Raw genomic sequence first — 17,784 nt, 5'->3', positions numbered from 1 at the left:
TGTTAAGTTTTAAAGATATCCGCAGGAATGGATATCATGTTGAGACAATAACTGAAATAAATACTGAATATCTTGGTATAACCAAAAGTGTCTCAGGCGAGAAATATATTTTGGAAAAATTATCAACTTTATCCTCTGGCCTATATTATGCAAAAATTAGTGCAATTGAAGCACATATGATCGTAAATCAGAAGTTTACTGATCCAAATACATTTGTGCTATGGCATGATCGAATAGGTCATCTTGGATCAATAATGATGAGACGAATTCTTGAAAATTCAACTGGACATCCGTTAAAGAACCAGAAGATTCTTACAAATGATGAATTTTCATGTGCTTCTTGTTATCAAGGCAAACTAATTGTTAGACCATCGACCCTGAAGGTTGGCATATCTCCTAGCTTTTTAGAGCGTATACATGGAGATATATGTGGACCTATTCATCCACCTAGTGGATTGTTTAGATATTTTATGGTCCTAATAGATGCATCATCTAGATGGTCACCTGGCATTTGCGAAGTTGTCAGCACAAATAATAAGATTAATGGCGCAATTCCCAGATTATCCAATTAAGGTCATTCGCCTTGATAATGCTGGAGAATTTACATCCCATGCTTTTAATGATTATTGCTTATCAATTGGGATAAAAATTGAACATCCTGTTGCTCATGTTCATACTCAAAATGGCCTTGCAGAGTAATTTATAAAGCGCCTACAATTGATAGCAAGACCTTTACTAATGAAAACAAAATTGTCAATTACTGTTTGGGGTCATGCTATCTTACATGCAGCAGCACTTGTACGTTTCAGACCGACACATTATAATAAATATTCTCCGTCACAATTAGTATTTGGTCATGAAGCAAATATAGCCCATTTAAGAATTTTTGGTTGTGCGGTATACGTGTCTGTAGCACCACCACAACGTACAAAAATGGGCCCTCAACGAAGGTTGGACATATATGTTGGGTTTGACTCACCCTCCATAATTCGATACCTTGAACCATTGACTAGAGACTTATTCACTGCTCGATTTGCAAATTGTCGGTTTGATGAAATATTTTTTTCGCCATTAGGGGGAGAGAAAAAGGAACCCGAAAAAGAAAAAGAAATTGCGTGAAAAATTTCATCACTATCACATTTTGATTCACGCACCCGCACATGTGAGCAGGAGGTCCAGAAGATCATCCACTTACAGAAAATAGCAAACCAAATGCCAGATGCATTTACTGATTTGATACGGATAACAAAGTCACATATTCCAGCAGTGAATGTGTCTATCCGTATTGATGTCCCAAAAGGACCATCTACTAGTATCATAGCTTCTGAATCCCAAACACGTCAGAAGCGTGGTAGACCATTGGGATCAAAGGATAAAAATCCTAGAAAGAGAAGCGTAAAAAATAATCAAAATGATACTACACAAAAACCTCCCAAAGAAGGTCAAGATTTGAATACTCTTGATATTCCTGAAGAAATCAGTGAGCCCGAGACTCAAGTGAATGAAGAACTTTCAATAAGTTCTATAGGTGATGAGATAAATCTAGATCGATTAAAAATTACGGTGGATAATGTTTTTACATATAATGTTGCAATTAACCTCATGCAAGATAGTGAAAGTCTTGAGTCTAAATCCGTCGAAGAATGTCGACGTAGATGTGATTGGCCAGAATGGCAAAAGGCAATTCAATAAGAATTGGACTCACTTGCTAAACGTGAGGTTTTTGGACCTGTAGTCCAAACCCCTGAAGGTGTAAAACTAATTGGCTATAAATGAGTATTTGTACAAAAACAAAATGAGAGAAATGAAATTGTAAGATACAAGGCGCGCCTTTGTCACGCCTCGAGAGGGTACCCTAGACGTGACCGGCACTCAGGAACCATTTCTGACTCCCGAGTGAACCACATAGCTCGATCACACATCCGTTCATTCATTCATTCAGCGGAAAGTTTAAAAATAAAGAATAATTTAGCGGGCAACTCAAATCACCCATCCAACTCAAAGAATAAAGGCCATGGGCCAACAAATCAACTAAAATATTTATCATTAAAAATAGTTTGACAAGAATAACTCAAGGAAAGAAATACTCAATCGATCCATCACTATCCAGTCTATGAAGCCTCTATCAGTACTATCTAATTGGTGCCAATGACATGTTCATGGCTACCTCAAATCAAATGACAAGGGCTAACTCGATGCAAGAATAACATAAGCGGTGTCCTCCGAATGTAGGGGAGGACTCACCAATACGCTGAATGCGAATAGATCCCCAATGATGCTCCCATTGACGATCTCTTAAATCTGTCTCTGCATCATTAAACGATGCAGGTCCAAATGGACGTCAGTACATGGAATGTACGAGTATGTAATATGACAGAATGAAACATACCTCAAGAAAGAATAACGTTGGTCCAAATATCTCCAAATCAGAAAGATAAGAGAGACTCAAATAAGGCGTCATAAGTTTAAAGTAAGAATACATTTCTAGACAAAGACCAATCACACATCATACAATCCAATCCAATCATACACAATACAGTTCAATCAAATCATATATCATCCGATTCAATCCAATCGTATACAATCGGTTCAACCCGGTCATATACGATCCGATCCAATCTATTATATATCCTTCCATTCAACCCAATAAACATATCATCTAATCCAATCCAGTCCAATCGCACACTATCAAATCACAATTCATCTAATCCAATCCGATCAATGCAATCAACTCACAATCAACTCAAAGGGGCTCAACTCAATAAATATGCAAATTAAGTTATGCAATGTCTTACAATTCAACTCAGTCATCTACAATCATAATCAAACCAATCAGATCAAGCATAATCCATTCAATTGGAAGTTTCTCTAACCGACAACCATCATCATATGAGCGAGTGATAGTACAACAAGCCGACGTTGTTGCCGCGTCCATTCATACCTTGCCAGGGTATGAATGCATCAACCAATCATGGATCCAATCCAACCAAGTCCTATAATGTCAGGACAAATATTTTGGGGAAGCATCCGACTTTAACGGTTCAATCCCCTCATACGTTTGGCGACGTAGTTTATTGGTTCGAGTACGGACTATACTCTTACCCAATTCGGTACTCGATACTCCTCCCAAGACTCAATATGCTCATATCTATCAAGTGAGTAAAATACTCAAAATGCTCATTTAGTCTCATCGGACTCTTTCAAATCAACTCATTTAGTCTCATTGGACTCTTTTCAAAACTCAATCAAATCTGGCCTCATTGGACCTTCTTTCAAATCGACTCATCTCAAATCATCAAACTCTTATCTTTAAAATCTATACAATCTCGGAAAAATTGACATTTTAAAGTAAAAATACTCAACTCACTTATACTCAAAATACTCGTGTTCCAAAATAATTAAAAGACTTTTCAAATTCAACTCATGCTTAAACTCTTTTTAAATCATAGATGAAAATAATCATTTCTTAAACTCAAAATAGTGTATAAATAGTTTATGCAAAAATTCTCACAAATTATGTATTTAAAACTCCTTTTCAAAAGATTCTTTATTTTTAAAAATACTCATAAGACTCCAACCGACTCAAAATATGCAATTCACATATCACATAATCACATTAGACTCCAATTCACTTCATCACATAACCTCCTCATCAACATACCTCTTCATCAATCATTACACACATATTAAATAATCACTATTCACATCATCACTCACACCATCATCAAAACATCGTCACTCGCATCATTATTACACATCATCAAAACACCACCATTCACATCACCATCAAATATTACCATCACATCATTGTCAAATATTATCATCACATCATTATCAAACATCTACTCCACAATCTTCATTTTAGTCCTATGTTCAAATTATAGAAACAAAGGGACATTCTTAATTATCCAATTCATTCTTTCCGTTCCAATCAATACATATATACACACAACTATCCATCTCAACCTCAAGACAATTATGACAAAATAAATCTCATCTTGGGTTCATGTGAATGAAACATGAATCCTTACTCTCAACAAACTCAACTCAAGAATATCATCAATACCTATAAATCTATATACAAAGGTACATTTGTAGTCGATAATATGAAAAATAACTATTTAGTAACTCAAGTCATTAAAATCCTCAATCAACCATTAGTATCTAAAAACATTCCATAGTTTAGGGAAAACTTTCAAGAAAACCTTTCTAGAAGGTGCAACTCTTTCACAACTCCTAACCAACACATCTATGGTCATATGGAAGAACTCAACCCATATTTTAGGTTAGCCTTACATACCTTGTTTGAAGACTTTTGAAGAGACCTTGATGTTAGGTCTTCAATGGAAGGCTTGAATTCTTGAAACTTTTGAAGGCACCCTTTGTTGGAGATGGATTTGGAGAAGAAGAAGAAGAAAAAGAGAGAGGGAAAATATTAGGGCTTTTTAGAGAGAGAGGGAGGACTGAAAAATGGTCCAAAAATATCCAAGGATGGTGTATATATAATTTAGAAAAAGTCCAAGTTGCCCTTCTTCAAAAATCTGGAAAATTGGGCAAAAGTCTTGTTGGCGCGTCGCGGCACTGCAGCACCAAGACAAAATAGGCTTAAAACCCTACACATATAATAGTGGCGCATCGCGCCAAGCCCCAAACTACTGAGGCTGTTTTCTGGCGCTATAGTGGCGTGGGGCGCCACTGGAGCGCCAAGCCTAAATTTCGCCCAGGCCTGAAATTCCTGCAGTACTAGTCTGTAGTAAAATGACCATAACGTTTGACTCTGAACTCCAAAAATTTCAATCTTAGTGGAGTTGGAAAGAAGACTCAAATACCTTTAATTTGGTACGTCGTGGGCCACCCAGTTCTTTATATCCTAGGAGATATGGTCATTTGAAGTTGAACCTTATACTAACTCGTCCAAAAACTTAATCGATTGGAGTTCTTTGGACTCGACTTGGTGTTAGAGATCCCTTATGACCCCTAAGCACATCTAAACACTTCAAATACTTAGGAATTAATCATAATTCATATGTAGAATTACAAGTCCTCCGGTCCGAGTCTATCCACACATGAGGAAATATTCGAGTCTTTGCGAAAAAAAGTTTGGGGTGTCACAGCCTTGTTGCACAAGGATTCTCTCAAAGACCCGGGGTCAACTATGAAGAAACATATTCACCCGTTATGGATGGAATAACATTTCGATATCTAATCAGTCTATCTGTACATAAAAATCTTGATATACATCTAATGGATGTAGTTACAGCCTACCTTTATGGTTCACTTGATAATGAAATTTACATGAAAATCTCAGAAGGATTAAAATTGCCTGAAGCATGTAATAAGTCTCGGGAGATGTACTCAATAAAACTGCAAAGATCATTATATGGTCTGAAATAATCAGGACGTATATGGTATAATCGCCTTAGTGAGTACTTAATAAATGAAGGATATATAAATGATGTTATTTGTCCATGTATTTTTATTAAAAAAACGGAATCAGAATTTGTTATACTCGCCATTTATGTTGATGATATAAATCTCATTGGAACCACTGAAGAGGTCCAAAAGGCAATTGAATATCTAAAGAAAGAATTTGAAATGAAAGACCTTGGAAAGACAAAACTTTGTCTAGGTCTGCAAATTGAACATTTAGCAGACGGGGTTTTTGTCCATCAATTTGCCTACACTGAAAAAATCTTAAAAAGATTTTACATGGACAAAGTACATCCATTAAGTACTCCAATGATTGTTCGATCACTTGAAGTGGAAAAAGATCAATTTCGACCTCCAGGAGAGGATGAAGAAATTCTTGGTCCTGAAGTACCATATCTCAGTGTTATTGGTGCACTTATGTATCTTGCTAACGCAACTAGGCCTGATATAACATTTTCTGTTAATTTGCTAGCAAGGTATAGTTCTTCCCCAACGCGAAGGCATTGGAACGGTATCAAACATATTTTGCGATACCTGAAGGGTACGATTGATATGAGTTTGTTTTATACTAACAAAGGTTGCGCACACCTTATTGGTTATGTAGATGCAGGTTATTTATCGGACCCACATAAAGCTCAATCTCAAACAGGCTATCTATTTACACATGGAGGAACTGCAATATCATGACGATCTACAAAGCAGTCCATAGTTGCTACTTCTCCAAATCATGCTGAAATAATAGCAATTCACGAAGCAAGTAGAGAATGTGTGTGGTTGAAATCGATAATACAGTTCATCAAAGAAAGATGTGGCCTGGAAAATAATGTCAAAGTACCCACAATTATATTCGAAGAAAATGTCGTGTGCATAGCTCAATTGAAAGGTGGCTTCATAAAAGGAGACAGAACGAAACATATTTCACCAAAATTATTCTTCACACATGATCTCCAGAAGAATGGTGATATTGATGTACAACAAGTTCGTTCAAGTGATAATCTTGCAGACTTATTCACAAAGGTATTACCAACATCAACTTTTGAGAAATTGAGATATAAGGTTGGAATGCGCCGTCTCCAAAATATCAAATGAAGTTTTCATCAAGGGGAGTAAAATACGCGCTGCACTCTTTTTTCCTTAACCAAGGTTTTGTCCCACTGGATTTTTCTGGTAAGGTTTTTAATGAGGCAGCACTCAATGCGTATTACCAGATATGTATATTATTGTAAAGTGTTTTTATAAAAACACATTACACGTGGACATTTAAGGGGGAGTGTTAAGTGGACTGTCCACTAGACATATATAATTGTCCACTAGGTTTATAGTTTAATAAAATGGGGCCCACTGAAAGTAGGCAACCCACTTATTATCTTCTATATATATTGCTAATTGACAATGCAAAATAGACGAACAGATTGAGAACAAACGTTTACTGCAAAATTTATTCTTTTGTTTCCCTTGTTATTTCTTATTTTCTCCGCTTTATTTCGATAAATCTTGTTTATTTTACAACACTTTCATTTATTTATTTTTGACAACTCTTTTATATCAACTTTCTTTATAGCATATTTAAAACTACAAGTTTAATGAATATTTTGGTACATTCTACGTATCTTTAATTTAAGATCATAAAATTCAAAAATCTTATTTACTTTCTTAAATTTCGTTTCAAGTTAAAATCAGACAAATCAATTGAAATATGTGGTGTTTTCTTATCCTTGAACTTCTCCATAGTCCTTATTTAGAGCCGGATCTAATATTTGAAGGTTATATAGATTTTCACAACGATCTGAAATTAGTAACTTTCTAATTACACATACAAAATATAAATAAAAATTACTGAATTCACGTAAACTCAAAGCTTTCATGTTGCACCCGTGTTCTTATCTCTTTTTCTGTTTTGGTACACATACAATGTCATGAATCTCTATTCGTACGATGTTTGTTTGTGTATTATTTTATTCTTTTTGTTTTGTACAAGTAGTGTCAGATTTAACGTATATTGTATGTATTCACAGTAATTCAATTACTTCTGCTGAGGATGAATTTTGTATTAATATCTGTAAGTATTTACTTATAAACATAATTATTATTATATATTAACTTAAAAACATTATAAGTAATACTTAATAAACTTTAAATTTTAATTATTTTTTTTAGGGGCACGTGTAGATTGGTGAGATAATATCTTCAATGAGTTAAAATCTTCATTGTAAGAGCGTATATATATGTGTACTAACTCTAAATTCATTAATACAAAGTAAAATAGAGGGGAGGGGAAAGTGCACATATAGCCAATTCGAGGATCTTCATTAAGATATAATCCAAAATTATAAAATGTTTAATGTTTAGTCTGAGAATTAACTTCAGACTTATGAGAGAATTACAAATTTCAGACATCGTGAATTTAACATATCGTTTCTATAGTTTGAACTTTAGATATTTAGATTTAAACTTTAGATACTCTCAATTTTATTTTATTTTCAGAAGTTCAAACTCGAGAACTGTGATTAATAAGAGAGGAAATATCTCAATCCTCCTACCACAAGTCTAGGGCTGCGTATCGGTCGATTTGTTGGCGTGTTAAACTGTTATAGAACCATTAAGATATTTACTTATTGGTTTTTAGTTTATCATGATCATTATCGATTGGGCTATTTGTTTTACCGTTAAAATTTGACATAAAAAAAATCATTGTTAGAAACAAATGGACAAACCACATATTACATGTTTGATGAAAAGCAAATATTGTTACATTATAGAATAATAGGAGCTACTGAAAATTCTTCTGCACTCAAAACAACACAACTGATTTAATCTGGGCAATATTCTGCTTAATTCTACAACGGATGGTGTATCAATTTTGGCACTATATTGACCATAAATTCTAGGAAAAGAGGGAAAATGTAGTAGAACAAATAAAATTGATTTCTGTAGGGCTCTGAATTTTGTGTAGGTTGCAGATGTTAGCATACAGGCAGATCTACTGGAGGAGCTTCCAATGATTCTAATTCACTAACTCCGTTTTCCACGAGGAACGCCATGGCCAAACCCCAGGTAATGTGAACATCTAAGTGACAGTGCATTAGCCACACTCCTGTATTAACTTAATATTGTTAACTTTGTACCATTTGAAATGTGAAATTATATAGAAAAGGGTTAGGGATATTGTTTATCTTACCTGGATTGTCCGCGACAAATCTAATGACTGCCCATCCATTAACAGGCACACTGGCTGTGTTTCTGAGAGGTGGATCAACAAGGTTGAATTTAGATGTATCTGTTTTTGGATTAAAGTTACCGAAACCCTCTGCAATGATGTAAAAATCATATCCGTGAAGATGAATTGGGTGGTTTTCAGCTGTGAAGATACTCGTCCCCTGTAACACAACTTGCACTCTTGCCCCATAGTTCAGCTTGTACAGTTTAGTTCCTCGAATAGGTTGCCATAACGAACGGCTAACATTGCCAGTATAATCAAATTTTACAGGTGGTACAGCTGGGAAATCAGTTGAGAAAACACCAGGTATGCCCTTGTGATGTGCTTGTAGAAGGGAAAAATTGGATGGTAGCACAAAAGATACATTGTTCATACTTGCAGTGAATCGTGTTCCATTTGGACCTTGACAGTTTCTAGAGCGTGCACCTCTTGGACAATTGTTGAGTCCTAGCCCAACAGTGAAGAATAGATTTTCATCGATTTCCTTGGGTACCTCGACCTTTCTTGGGCTTCTAAATTTTGTTGTGAAGGCTGTAGCAGTGGCTGTGTCATTAAATGCTGGTAAAGATGGGAAAACCGGTTTGGTCTTGGCACAGTTGGAAGAACAAGATGTCCTGTACTCGAGGATGGCTGTTGTTGTGGTATTATCAAAGGGGGCACCTTGGGCACTTGCGTAGGCACGTGCTGCCATGTAGTATCTGCTTGGTGGCTGATCAACTTTGATAAGGACATCAGTTGTCTGTCCTGGTCCGAGCATAAGGACTGATGTAGTGAAGGGTTTAACATAAGAGGCATCTGCTCCAACAACAGTTAACTTGTGGTTTGCCACAGTAAAGAAAAGCTCCTGGTTCATTCCAGCATTGATAACTCGAAGGAGGTTAGTTTCGCCTGAGTTCATAGGAACTATGGTGGTATCTGCATAAATATAATTTCTATGAAAACATGTCGTGAACAGATAGGATATCTAATCGTAGTTTAGTGAATGCTAGCATAACATTGTTAACCTGAAATGACTCCTTTTACTATGTATAAACTTGCTTCTATTATTTGATCTTTTAAGAGTATTAGATGATTTCATTGTCTTGAGTATTTAAACAAAATGTTTTTGCTTTAAGAAGTAATCTTGACGGTCTGTACAAAAGAGTCGAGATACAATTTCTATAGGTCTTTTCTTTTGATTTCTGAGGCAAATATTCTGTGAGATTAGAATTTAGAGCTAACCTTGACTGGAACACTTGTAGAGGTCACCTGGTTGACCATTGATCGTGTAAGCATCTGATACATTAGGAGCTGCTCCTGTTCTCGTAGCTTGTCTTACAACATCAATGGGGTTTGCATCCCACCACTCACCTGATCAGCATTTCAAACTATCATTTCAACAAAATTTCTAAAAGGAAACAGAATATGAGCAGATGCATAACTAGTACTCTCTCTGTCGGATTTTATGTGAGAGCATTATTCTTTGCAGTCAAACAAGGCCACATGAAATGGGACAGATGCAGTATTGTTTTTGAAAAATGATCAAAGCTTCCGATGATAAGAGAAGGTAGAATTAGTACCAAGCAGAATAGGTGTTTCTCTTTTGGGCTTAGGAAATGGATAGTTTTCTCCTTCTTTTGGGTGAATAATTAGAGCTCCATAAACAGTAGCCCTAAGCCATGAGCTGTGGGCGTGCCACCAAAGTGTCCCTTCCTGTCCTTGAATTGTAAACCGGTAAGTGTAACTCTTTCCTGGTCTAATCGGGCATTGAGTGATAAATTCTGGTCCATCTGCCCATCCTGATCTCATTTGCCTAACTCCATGCCTTTTGAAACACCAAAAAAATAGTATAAAAAGAAAGTCATATGAAATATAACGGTGTCTAGTTTATATAACATATATCAGTTCATTTGAGTTCTGCATGCATGAGCATACCAGTGAATGGTGACATTATATCGAGCTCTATTGACAACGTTAACCACCAGAGTATCCCCGTTGTTTACTTCCAATGTTGGTCCAGGGAATTGTCCATTCACCGTTATGGTGTTGTGGGTTTTGCACAGCCTCTTCACTGGTGTTGCTTGAATCTGTTCCACAAAAACAGAGGTGAGTATTGTAGAATTTCTAAATTTACGAAATGATAGCAGATAACAAAGAAACAAAATCTTGGACAGCTTACAACAAAATCATGGTAATGTGTTTTCTCAGATGCTGCATTTGCAAAGAGAAGCAAAATGCATACAAAACACAAAGAACTCAAAGGGTTCGCAATGCTTTTGATGGCCTCCATTTGTTTCTAAAACTTGATCGATTATTAGTCGAAATGGAAGTCAGTGCTTGTTTGTGAAAGATAGTAGAGTTGAGGGGTCTGCTTTTATAGGGGAAGAAGTAGAGATAAATGTTGTCTGAAGTTGACAGATTATGTTATCTAAACTTAGTTGAACTCTGTAGAGCTAGCTATATTGGTTCACCCACTTAACCTATCTAACTGCATAAATTTTCATGAAAAATGGTTACACTATGAAGTCTTTTTCATTGAAACATCACTTTTATGGTTTTTGCTTAACATTAACGATGTGCTGTTATCCAACTAATTGGAGTTAGTTGTTATGATTAAAATTCAAGGGAGTCCAATTGAATATCTTTTGTCGAAAAATTATATTGTACAAATCGAAAAAAAAACAATTTTTTATTATAATATATAAACCGTTGAATCCCTTTGACATAAAGGGAAGATTCTAGTGTTGTGGGTTCAAAAGTTGTTTTAGATCATAAGCTCACATGTTCTGCATCGACCTATAGATACATCAATTTGTACGTGTGAAAATGTGGTACATTAAGGTGTTAAAGGGAAAAGGGGTGGATCTAAAATTACATGGAAGAAAGTTGTCCAGAAAGGCCTACTGATACTTGGTATCAATGCATATATATATATATAACTTATTTTTTACTTTTATTTTTTTTAGTATGATGATATGAAAAGAATTTGGATGAAAGAAGTGTAGGTTCAAATCCCGATATGATATTCTAGTATGAATTTCTGACTTCGTCACGAGGAGGTATAAGTCTTTCGGTGAAATTATAAAAAACTACTACACCAAAAGTCACTAGTAGATGATGATTAAAATCTTCAGAAAAGTGACAGTTAGGTTGTTAAAAGATTATAACTAAAGTATGGTAAAAACGTAAGAGGATAAAGTCTAGTGATGATGAAATTAAAGACTACAAAAGTCTTCTTGTGTTTGGTTTTGTCTATTAAAGTAATCCTTTTAAAAATTTGATTGGTTTTGAATTCTAACTATAATGTTCTGTTAGAGAAACCTACAAAAACAAACTTTGATTTTGATTAGTTATATTTTTAAGTAGGTGGTCTGTCGAACAAAAAAACACAATCTCACCCCACCCCCACCCCCACCTTCCCACACCACCCCTCTTTGACTTCTTGTCTTCTTTTTTTTTTTGACCATTTAAAAAGAAAGAAGAAAGGAGAAGAATGCACGTGTTACTATTTTATTTCTTTTTTCTTGATCTTAGTTGAATTAGCCAAAATATTTGTAATTTGTAAATATGTAGCACAAATGTGCACGGCAAGGATGTCCTAATATGGTGAATATCGAAATTGAAAATTCTGATATTTCAATATATGATACAATATACGACATTTCCTTTTTTTAAAAAAATAATAATTTATATTTGGTACGGAATTCAGTATTAATAAAATATCAAAATATTGAATATTGTACCAAAAAATTTAATTACATATGCAATTCATGTATATACATATATGATTGGTGGTTATTATGGTAATGATGGTTAATAGTGATGATGATAAATGTTACTACCTCCGTCCTATATTAGATAGACATTTTATTAAAAATATTTGTCTCATATTACAAATTAAGATAGAATTAATTAAATTTTTCCTATTTTACTCCTACAATTAATATTGCATTTTGAATGTAAACAATTTCCAATACTACCTATTTCTATACTCTATGTATATTGCATTGATATAAACAAAGGGCAAAATGATAAAGTCTGTCAATGTATTAATGATTTCTTAATTACCGTGTAAAATTGAAAGTGTCCATCTAATATGGAACGGAGATAGTAGCTAATAATGATGATAATTCATTGTGATAATTGGCTATGATGGTGGTTGTGGTTGAGAATGTAGTTATCAGGGGCAATGAGGGTGTTCGTCTGAATTCTCTTAGTAGTAAATTACATTATATATATAAGGTATATTGTTTTATTATGTACCTATAAATTTTGAGTTCCTTAAACACCTGTTTAGAGGTCGATTTAGTGATTTTGGGGTTCAAAATTCATGCAAATATAGTTCATGAAAAATGAAAGGTTAGACTCAAGGTCTAATGTTTGCTCATACATTGTTCAACTTATCAACAAAATATTAGACTGTCGTAATTTAAACTGTCATCTAATCTTAGACTGGAGCAAAATTTATCCAATGCACATCAGGATAACAACTGCAAGTTCCCTTGTCAGAAAAAAAAAATGACATAATGAAACTTTTACTGTTGTGGCAAATTTGAATCCCTGGTTTAGTATACTAACATATTTGGACACTGCTATTTAATTTGTACTCAATTTTTCAACATTATTTAACCTACATATAGTTTTGAGAAACATTAAATATGGGGTGTTAAGTCTAACTTCAGACACTTCAGTTATCTATGCACATGAACTCCAGACAAAAATGCCTTAAATTGATTAAAGTTCACGCAAAAATGACTGAACTTCAACTATACATAGCTAAAGCTTAGGGATAAAGGGCAAAACTTAAGATATTTTGAAGTCGTGCGTGCATCTTTGAAGTTATTTCGAAGTGAGTAAACTGTCAATCTCAAGTTGTGTTCTTTGGGCCAAAAAGGGATGGTGTTTTGAAGGACTCCATTATGCACACTTTTATTTAAAGACACTTGAAACATATCTAATACTCTAGCAATGAAATTCAAGAATGAAAGAATCATGGCAACTAACACCTAACATCTCAAAATACTTAAAATCAAAAACTGAGTATCTAGTGACTTGTCGAGGGAGCTGCAGTTGGCGTTTCACGCCTAATGACTTCCAGTTGCTGGAGAACTTGCTGAAGTTCTGGTCGAGCTGATGGCGAGGGATCAACGCAGTGCAAAGCCAATTTTAGTGTAATTAACAATTCATCACCAATTATGGATGCATCCCCCATTAGTTCCAAGTCAAACACCTCATTTGTTCCCTCCTCTTTCACAATTGTCGCCACCTTTCTAGGCAAATCTACACCGTTCACTGCCTCGCCTGGAGACTTGCCAGTTAGGAGTTCAAGTATAATGACTCCAAGGCTGTAGACATCCGTCTTCACATTGGCTTTCTTGAGCTTATTAAGTTCAGGTGCACGATAACCAAGTGCCCCTGCTGTGGCTATTACATTTGAATTTGCAGCAGCAGTTACAAGGCGCGAAAGGCCATAATCTGCAATTATTGCATCTGTGTTTTCATCAAGTAGAACATTGCTCGATGTAAGATTCCCATGAATGATGTTGGCATTAGTATGAAGGTACAGCAAACCCCTCGTCGTCCCTTTTGCTATTCTCATCCTTGTTGGCCAATCAATTGGTGTATCCGGGCCACGAGCTGCAACAAAAACAATATGCTATATTACCCTCTTCATACCAATTTCCTACCCTTTTCTGTTTTGAGACGTTTCAAACTGTTTGACATCATTCTATCATTTGATAAGATCAGTCTAAACAGACTCAACACTTTTAAAAAATCAACAACATATCCTGTGAGTGGGGTCTAGGGAGGGGTAGAATGTACGCAGACCTTACCTCTACCTTGTGCAAAGTAGAGAGGCTGTTTACGATATGATACATAATCCAAATTTCATTACGTAAATGAGACGGAGAAAATATCCAATTCTCAAAAAACAGAAGTAAAAGAATGTCAAATGGAGATCTGGTTTTTCTGCTTACCATGAAGAAAAGCTGAGAGACTTCCTTTAGGCATGTAGTCGAAAATAAGAAGTTTCTCCCCTTTTGTCCCTAAGTAGTATGCCCTAATAGCCAGAAGATTAGGATGCCTTATCTTTCCAAGAACATTGACTTCTTTCTCGAATTCCCTCTGACCTTTCGTGATCTTTTCTCTCATTCTTTTCACTGCAACTTGACTTCCATCTTCTAATGTGGCCTTATACACCGTACCGTAAGTGCTCTTTCCCAATATATCTGCAGTAGCACATAAAAGATCATCTGCACTGAAGATCATACCTCCACTAAAATGGACAAGTTTTCCTCCTGTATCCTCCCCTCCTGCTGCCTCAACTTCTCCGGCAGTTGGAGGAACATTCTTTACATCTTTTGCTTTTTTGGCTTCAGCTCTTTTCTTGATCAAGCAGCAGAGGAGAATGCAACAGAGTATAAACAAGATTATTATAAGACACCCTACTACTATGAGAATAATGTCTTTAATACTTCGTTTGCTACCTCGTGTTACGCCTTCTGCAGTAACACGACATGGATTTGAAGTATTATAGCCACATAGCTGAACATTACCCACAAACGCACTTGAATTGAATTTCTTAGCAAGATAAGATGGAACAGGACCAGACAGAGAGTTATATGAAACATTGAAAGAACTAAGATTTGGTAAATCACTAACAGACACCGGGATTTCTCCGGTTAGATTGTTACGAGCCAAATCTATCTGGACTAGAGCAGAAATGTCCCCGATGGTAGCTGGAATATCACCTCTAAACCGGTTATTCCTCAGGTTGAGAAACGACAACTTTTGCAATTTCTTTATATCTAATGGGATTTCACTATCAAGATTGTTACTTTCCAAGTTGAGAACCATGAGGGAGGACAAATTCGATATACTTTCAGGCAAACTTCCATTAATCTCATTGTAAGAAAAATCAAGATTTCTAACCATACTAAGACTTCCAATATCATTTGGGATGATACCAACAATATGATTATGACTAAGAGAAATCTCAAGAAGTCCACTCAACTTTCCCAAAGAAACAGGAATGCCACCAGAAAAAGAGTTATGATCAAGTGTCAAAGACTGCAATTTAAACTGTCTTTCTCCATTTCCACCCCAAGAATCTGGAATAGACCCTGATAAATTGTTATATTTCAAGTCAATAAAGACAAGAGAGCGCGATTGAGTTATATGTTCAGGAATGATACCAGACAATAAATTGTAACTAAGATTAAGCCTATAAAGCTTAGTTGAATTAACAAGACTATCAGGGATAATACCAGATAATGAATTGTTACTAAGCTCAAGTGTTTGAAGAAGTGGACATAAACCAAGTGAAGCAGGAATAGAACCAGAAAACCTGTTATTGTACAATTGAACACCTCTTAGATTTGGTAAAAAACCCAAAGATGAAGGCACTGAACCACCAATTTCATTATCATGAAGGCTGAGTTTTCTGAGTTCTTGAAACTGACCAATTTTTTCACTGATTCTTCCACTTAGTCCTTTCAATGGAAGCTGGATAACAATAACTTGGCCTTGAGCACATTTAATCCCAACCCAAGAGCCAGAACAAGCTCCATAACTACTATCATTCCAGCTACTTAAATACCCTTTTGGATCAACTAATTCATGTTTAAGCGCTTCAAGTGCTTGATAATTTGCCTCAGTGATAATTATACCATCCCAATCTTGGCATAAAGCTAACTGAGTTCCAGAAATTATCAGCTGCAAAAACAAGAAAATTTGGACAAAGGGTATCCATTTTTCCTTCTTTTTATCAGAAATAATGTGCCCCCAAGCTCTTTCTTGAGTTAAAAACATGAAAACCCCAAATGGGTACTGGTAAAAACAGCTAAAAACTTGATCTTGGTCTTGATTTTCCATTATTTTCTTAAGAAAAATGGAATTTTTCAGTTGACATCCCTGTTTTCTTTTCTTTGATAAGTATAAAAATAGGATAAGGACAGTTTTTTACACACACCACAAGAAGGGTAATTGTTGTATGTAGCAATAAGTGCGGTTCTTGAAAGGAAGCACGTGAACAGGAGGAGCATTAGTGCTAAAATGGAGGAATCTAAGTAAAGTTTTTTTCTTTTCTGGGGAACATGATAACTGTCTGTCAGGTACCACTTTACATTTTTTGAAGGCTGCTATATTTGTTACTCGTATTCGTGCTCTATTAAATTCAAATTTGTGTATTGTGATAGCGTTGTTAATAAGATTTTTTCCAATTGCTATATGTGTTCTTTATATTCGTGCTCTATTAAATTTAAATTTGTGTATTGTGGTAGTGCTGGCAATTTGTGTATTGTGGTAGCGTTGTTAATAAGATTTTTTTCGATTGCTATATGTGTTCTTTATATTCGTGCTCTATTAAATTTAAATTTGTATATTGTAATAGCGCTGTCAATAATATTTTTTTCAGCTTGCATATTGGCATTTCACCTGTGGACTCTGTATATTAGATAGATTTTATAGCTTGTGTGGTTAAATTTTTAAAATTAACTTTTTTTAAAAAAAAAAATTATTAGATATAATTTGTGTTTAATTAATAAATTTTTAATTTTTTGAGCAATAATTAGTGTTTGATCAAGATTCTTAAAAGTATTTCTAAGTGAATTTTTCAAAAAAGTACTTTTGAATAAAAAATAATTTAGCTTCTGAAAAATAGTTTTTGCTGCCCTCCGAAACACTTATTTTTTCCTCAAAAACCTAAATCACTTTTTAGAAATAAATATTTTTATCATTTTACCCTTATTGATAGAGTTTTAAATATATTTACTCACTATATTTTTAAAAAATATTAATTCAATAGTAATAAATTGAGGGTATAGTAGAAAGAAAAAAATTGTCCTTTCTTGATTTGTCAAAATTGACAAGTAAAAAAAAATCAAATTAAAAAATATTTAACGGATATTAAACATAAATTGAGAATCAAAAAATATTTTAAATTATTTTACTTGTCATGTTTTGTTTTGCATATCACTTAAGCAAAATATTAATTGAAGGATAATTTGACTAAATTTTTATTCTTATTTCTTTTTATTTAATACTTTTTTTTGTATCATATTCATCATTAAGAATAAAAATAAACATAAATGACAAAGTATAATGGAACGGTAAGTAATATTATGACCCATATGACCATCCTAGGTTACCTTGAATTG

At 34.7% G+C, this 17,784-nt stretch overlaps 2 protein-coding genes across 2 annotated transcripts; both read right to left on the bottom strand.

Annotated features, from left to right (window-relative positions):
• Window positions 1–8,121: 8,121 nt before the first annotated feature.
• Window positions 8,122–10,992, bottom strand: LOC129880859 (laccase-12-like). The gene is made up of 6 exons (XM_055955087.1): window positions 10,806–10,992; window positions 10,562–10,713; window positions 10,207–10,451; window positions 9,869–9,997; window positions 8,609–9,562; window positions 8,122–8,524 (listed from the first exon to the last, which is right to left on the bottom strand). The coding sequence occupies exons 1-6, from the start codon at window positions 10,914–10,916 to the stop codon at window positions 8,394–8,396; spliced, it is 1,722 nt and encodes a 573-aa protein (XP_055811062.1). The 5' UTR covers window positions 10,917–10,992; the 3' UTR covers window positions 8,122–8,393.
• A 2,466-nt stretch (window positions 10,993–13,458) lies between these two features.
• LOC129880855 (probably inactive leucine-rich repeat receptor-like protein kinase IMK2) lies at window positions 13,459–16,798 on the bottom strand. Its single transcript, XM_055955084.1, has 2 exons — window positions 14,605–16,798; window positions 13,459–14,263 (listed from the first exon to the last, which is right to left on the bottom strand). Exons 1-2 carry the CDS (start codon window positions 16,499–16,501, stop codon window positions 13,671–13,673), a joined length of 2,490 nt encoding a protein of 829 aa, XP_055811059.1. The 5' UTR covers window positions 16,502–16,798; the 3' UTR covers window positions 13,459–13,670.
• Between the last annotated feature and the right edge of the window lie 986 nt (window positions 16,799–17,784).

Source organism: Solanum dulcamara, chromosome 2 (assembly GCF_947179165.1).
Source record: "Solanum dulcamara chromosome 2, daSolDulc1.2, whole genome shotgun sequence".
Lineage (NCBI taxonomy): Eukaryota > Viridiplantae > Streptophyta > Magnoliopsida > Solanales > Solanaceae > Solanum > Solanum dulcamara.
The sequence above is the reverse complement of the archived record's forward strand: the minus strand, read 5'-3'. Positions and strand labels throughout refer to the sequence as shown.